This window comes from Penaeus monodon, chromosome 33 (assembly GCF_015228065.2).
Source record: "Penaeus monodon isolate SGIC_2016 chromosome 33, NSTDA_Pmon_1, whole genome shotgun sequence".
Lineage (NCBI taxonomy): Eukaryota > Metazoa > Arthropoda > Malacostraca > Decapoda > Penaeidae > Penaeus > Penaeus monodon.
In genome coordinates, this window is record NC_051418.1 from 17,851,213 (window position 1) to 17,856,597 (window position 5,385).

Consider the following 5,385-nt stretch of genomic DNA (forward strand, 5'->3'; position numbering starts at 1 on the left):
GATCCGAGTAAGCCAACAGTTTTTGTTCTGCGTTGCAGCCGTAAACGAGGTGAAGAGCAGCGTGGCCTCGCTGTCGGCGACCCCAACCGACCTGTCCCGTCACCGCAGCATGATCAAGCGAGTCCAGCTGACCCTCACTCTCCTCTCCCGCCTCGCCACCTCTCTCAACGAGGACAATCTAAACCCGGAGGACGATCTCAATGAGTTTAATGGCCGCCAGAATTCAGGGGCGCAAAACAAGATCCCCAAGCTGACAGCGACACGTGAGGGATATTTTCCTTTTTTTATGGATGTTTTTTTTTTCCTTTATTAGCTGCTTTGAGTGATGTGCTTTTCATTTCATTTCATTGTCTTCAGATTTTGCTTTTGGCGATTTTTTTCGTTGAGTGCTTTACGAGAATGATTTCATTATTCCTTCGGTATATTAGAATATTTTTCCATTTTCTCCTCAGTAATTAAAAAATGCTTCTAAATTTGTCTTTCTATCTAGAAAAACAACAGCTCCTCACCTCAGACATAAGGGACATTCCCGTCGACGTGGCAACACCGGCATCGAGGACCCGAAGCAGGAGAGCCTCCGACAGTCCACAGCCACCACCCGCCAGCTCGGACCAGAATTCCCAGCAGCAGAAGCCCCTGACACGGTTCTCGAAGTCGATGTCGCGCCTTGGGGAGGTTCGCGCTCGTGCAGGCGGATCTAACATGTCGGGTATTATATATATTATAAATAGGCTTAGAGGATGTTTTTTTACCCTCTTCCTCTCGAAGAAGTGACCGGGTAGCCTGTTTTTTCTTCGTACGAAAGGAGTGACTGGGTGCCCTTGTTTTTATTTCCCGAAGGAGTGACTGGGTGGCCTTGTTTTTCTTCGTACTAAAGGAGTGACTGGGTGGCCTTGTTTTTCTTCGTACTAAAGGAGTGACTGGGTGGCCTTGTTTTTCTTCGTACTAAAGGAGTGACTGGGTGGCCTTGTTTTTCTTCATACGAAAGGAGTGACTGGGTGGCCTTGTTTTTCTTCGTACTAAAGGAGTGACTGGGTGGCCTTGTTTTTCTTCATACGAAAGGAGTGACTGGGTGGCCTTGTTTTTCTTCATACGAAAGGAGTGACTGGGTGGCCTTGTTTTTCTTCATACGAAAGGAGTGACTGGGTGGCCTTGTTTTTCTTCGTACTAAAGGAGTGACTGGGTGGCCTTGTTTTTCTTCGTACGAAAGGAGTGACTGGGTGGCCTTGTTTTTCTTCATACGAAGGAGTGACTGGGTGGCCTTGTTTTTCTTCGTACTAAAGGAGTGACTGGGTGGCCTTGTTTTTCTTCATACGAAAGGAGTGACTGGGTGGCCTTGTTTTTCTTCATACGAAAGGAGTGACTGGGTGGCCTTGTTTTTCTTCATACGAAAGGAGTGACTGGGTGGCCTTGTTTTTCTTCATACGAAAGGAGTGACTGGGTGGCCTTGTTTTTTCTTCATACGAAAGGAGTGACTGGGTGGCCTTGTTTTTATTTCCCGAAGGAGTGACTGGGTGGCCTTGTTTTTCTTCATACGAAAGGAGTGACTGGGTGGCCTTGTTTTTCTTCGTACTAAAGGAGTGACTGGGTGGCCTTGTTTTTATTTCCCGAAGGAGTGACTGGGTGGCCTTGTTTTTCTTCATACGAAAGGAGTGACTGGGTGGCCTTGTTTTTCTTAGTACGAAAGGAGTGACTGGGTGGCCTTGTTTTTATTTCCCGAAGGAGTGACTGGGTGGCCTTGTTTTTCTTCGTACGAAAGGAGTGACTGGGTGGCCTTGTTTTTATTTCCCGAAGGAGTGACTGGGTGGCCTTGTTTTTCTTCGTACTAAAGGAGTGACTGGGTGGCCTTGTTTTTATTTCCCGAAGGAGTGACTGGGTGGCCTTGTTTTTCTTCGTACTAAAGGAGTGACTGGGTGGCCTTGTTTTTCTTCGTACTAAAGGAGTGACTGGGTGGCCTTGTTTTTCTTCATACGAAAGGAGTGACTGGGTGGCCTTGTTTTTCTTCGTACTAAAGGAGTGACTGGGTGGCCTTGTTTTTCTTCATACGAAAGGAGTGACTGGGTGGCCTTGTTTTTCTTCGTACTAAAGGAGTGACTGGGTGGCCTTGTTTTTCTTCGTACTAAAGGAGTGACTGGGTGGCCTTGTTTTTATTTCCCGAAGGAGTGACTGGGTGGCCTTGTTTTTTCTTCGTACTAAAGGAGTGACTGGGTGGCCTTGTTTTTATTTCCCGAAGGAGTGACTGGGTGGCCTTGTTTTTCTTCGTACTAAAGGAGTGACTGGGTGGCCTTGTTTTTCTTCATACGAAAGGAGTGACTGGGTGGCCTTGTTTTTCTTCGTACTAAAGGAGTGACTGGGTGGCCTTGTTTTTATTTCCCGAAGGAGTGACTGGGTAGTTTAGCCCCTCGTGCAAAATTAGGTTTTAAAGTTTAGTTATCACTTTTGGATACTCTTGTGAAGCGTAGCATAGATAAGTATTATTCATTAACTGAGAAGATACAAGATATGCCTGTAGACAACCGCAGCAGAATCGAGCAACTTACATTCCGTGATAAACCGGTCACCTCGCAAATGAACCCTACTCCGTACAACGGTAGCCTTAAGAAACTTAAACAACCTTTTGATGTTCCCAGGGCACCACTCCAGATCGATGCAGGCCATAGCCAGCGAGACTCTGGGCTGCGACACATCCATTGACATCACAAAGTTCCTGAGCAGATCCACCAACACCCTCCCGCCCTCGGCCAGGTCATCCAGAAGAAATTTCTCGCTCAAGGTAAGGCTGTGGAAGTCGAGTGGACGCCAGGAGCAACTGACAACAATGCATATCCTAATCTTTTTCATTTATCGAGTTATTTCTCCATGTGTGTAGGTGAAGGAGATTAACTTGGACATCGACGGGGCGATAAACAAAGCCGCGCTTCCCCCTCACCCGTCGGGAACTTCCGCTGTCGCTGAAGATGGACGGAGAGGCAAGTGTGGTGCTTCAGAGTATTTGTTCTTGTCTTCACTCGCCTGTCTTTCCTTCGAAAATCTTTTGCCTTTTCTCATTTCTTTTATAACTATTATTGTTGTATTATATGTGCATGTTTATATGTATATACTGCGTGTGGGGGTAGGTAATGTAAGCTATGGATTTATATTTGTTCCCTGCTTAATTATGACTATGGAAATTATTTAATTCCCTTTTAAATCCTAACTTACTTAACCGTGTTATATATTAAAACGTTTTTCAATTCTTCCTTCCGACTTCCGCAGATCCAAATAGCAAGGGGGCCGGAAGCAGCCCCCCTTAAGACCTTGAAAGGACAGCAGAACATGACGGCGCTCAGGGAGGTGTCGGATCTAATATCCCAAGAGGACACCGTCAGCCACAACACGCACCGAAGCATTGGGGACGAAATTTCAGGTAAAATGACCTTCGTTTTCTGTGATTCTTTGCTTCCGGACTAGAAAATATAGAAGCACTGGATGAATGGCACATTTCTTATTTCTTTCCTTAATTCTTACAGGCATTTTGGAGAATCTAACATCTCTCGCCGGTAGTCTGAGTGCGTTAGCTGCACCCTCGTCGCCACCATCGGCAGGAAAAAAGAGGAAATGTACATGGGAACACGTCGGAGGCGACAACAAGGAGAACCGAGGGAGCACCACTAGCCTCCACGGCATCAAGCTGCAAAATGCTTCCTTCAACCCCCAGTTCCCCGAAATCAGATCGAGCGAGTCGTCGGAGGTGATTTTCGACGAGAAAACGTCTCAGGCGACCGAGGAGGAGACGCCACGCAAGAGTAGCGGAGGCTTCCTCGACCTCTCCATCTGGAAGGACTTCACAGCCATCCTCGAGAAGAAGACGCCGATGAAGAGCAACTACTTGAATTTCAGCAACAACTTCAGTAGCTGGCAGTGCCCCGACGCATCCCTCTCGTTCTCCACCTTCGGCAAAGGACCCCACGAAGCCCCCAAGGCACCCGATCGCTCACAGAGTGTGGCGGACCTGAGCGACACCCCATTCCTGGCCAAGGACGTGGACCACGCTGACTCCCTCTCGGGAAACCGGGAAGAGTCCGTCCGGCTGTCGTCCTCCAGCTACTCCATTAGCCCTTCGAGCGCGACCTTCGGTACGCCTCAGAGACTGAAGGACCTCCACTTGGTGCACCAGCGACTGGCAGCCATCAAGAACTCGATAAGGTAGATGCGAAGGAATCTTGTGCTGAGGTAAAAACAGTTGACTGGTATCACTGTTTACATGATATCTGTCTCCTTTTGTATGTTGCATGGTTTAAGATCATAGTTTTACTCATTCAGATTAAACATTTCCCTGATAAGTTTATGATGTCTTTATATATCGCTCGATGTTAATCTTGATTACTTAACGGCAGCTTTAATTATTTTGTTTGTGGATATGTGTTTACTTACCAATTGCTCTTATTGCTAAACTTTATGGTTGTCAAATACATTAGTATTTTTTACTGTTTAAATATAACTTTAATGTGTGTACTGTAAATATTGTTATTTTTTGTAATCTGTACATAAACTGAATTGTGCCGTCCATAAGTTGATTGTCTATGAAAATATAGTAAGCAACGTAGCTGTAACTCCCCTATATTTATAACATTATGGATGTCTTCGGCAGCATTGGCAGCATTCTTCTCATCTACTGCAGTGTACATACAGAAATATTTCACTTGCATGATAATTTTAATATTTTTCACATTCACATACACATTGCATTACGGAATGAACAATTACTAATCTGTCCACCGTGTCAGCGAACACTTCACGAGAAGGTTGGTATCTCAGTTTAATATATGTTTTCTCGGAGGAATTTCCAACTCAGATTTATTACAATGTGGTATAGTGGGTACTGGGATATATTTGAATATATGATTAATAAAAAAAATAACAAAGTGTTTCATTTATATCATCATTAGCAATCTTATATTTGGTCTTAATTATAATGCTTGTATTCTCCAGCAGATGGAAATCTGATACCAAAAAGACTACAGAAAGAATCTGTAAAAATCACAATTTGATAGTTATGTCATCTGTATTTAATATATACAACAAATAGGTTACATCATATATATAAAACCGCATCAACAATCCCTTGTTATTTTTAAAATAATATTTTGAAATGATTCGCGAAATTACAATGTAACAAAACAAAGTAGAAATTGCACACAAATCAAAACCCTTCTATTGGCTGTTGGAAAATAGCAACTACCAAACTACTTTGGATTCTTAAAAGAGAATGATCGTTTGCGTGTATAAAACACATTATAGATTAATTACACCTCTCTTGCAAATTCTGGACAATGACAATTAGAATCGACACCTGAAGACGTTTTGCAAAGTTGAATGTATGATGGATTTTTTATTTTATTATTT

At 44.0% G+C, this 5,385-nt stretch overlaps 2 protein-coding genes across 2 annotated transcripts in view; one reads left to right on the plus strand and one right to left on the minus strand.

The window, feature by feature from the left end:
• LOC119594115 overlaps positions 1-3,584 on the plus strand; it is a 9,666-nt gene extending 6,082 nt beyond the window's left edge. The window contains exons 11-16 of the mRNA XM_037943174.1: positions 39-263; positions 491-709; positions 2,631-2,773; positions 2,870-2,969; positions 3,256-3,406; positions 3,510-3,584. Coding sequence (XP_037799102.1) covers positions 39-263; positions 491-709; positions 2,631-2,773; positions 2,870-2,969; positions 3,256-3,293 — 725 coding nt within the window. The 3' untranslated portion in view covers positions 3,294-3,406; positions 3,510-3,584. The remainder of the gene's footprint in view (positions 1-38; positions 264-490; positions 710-2,630; positions 2,774-2,869; positions 2,970-3,255; positions 3,407-3,509) is intronic.
• LOC119594116 (guanylate cyclase soluble subunit beta-2-like) overlaps positions 1-5,385 on the minus strand; it is a gene marked incomplete at its 5' end in the record, with an annotated part of 17,953 nt that overhangs the window by 6,000 nt on the left and 6,568 nt on the right.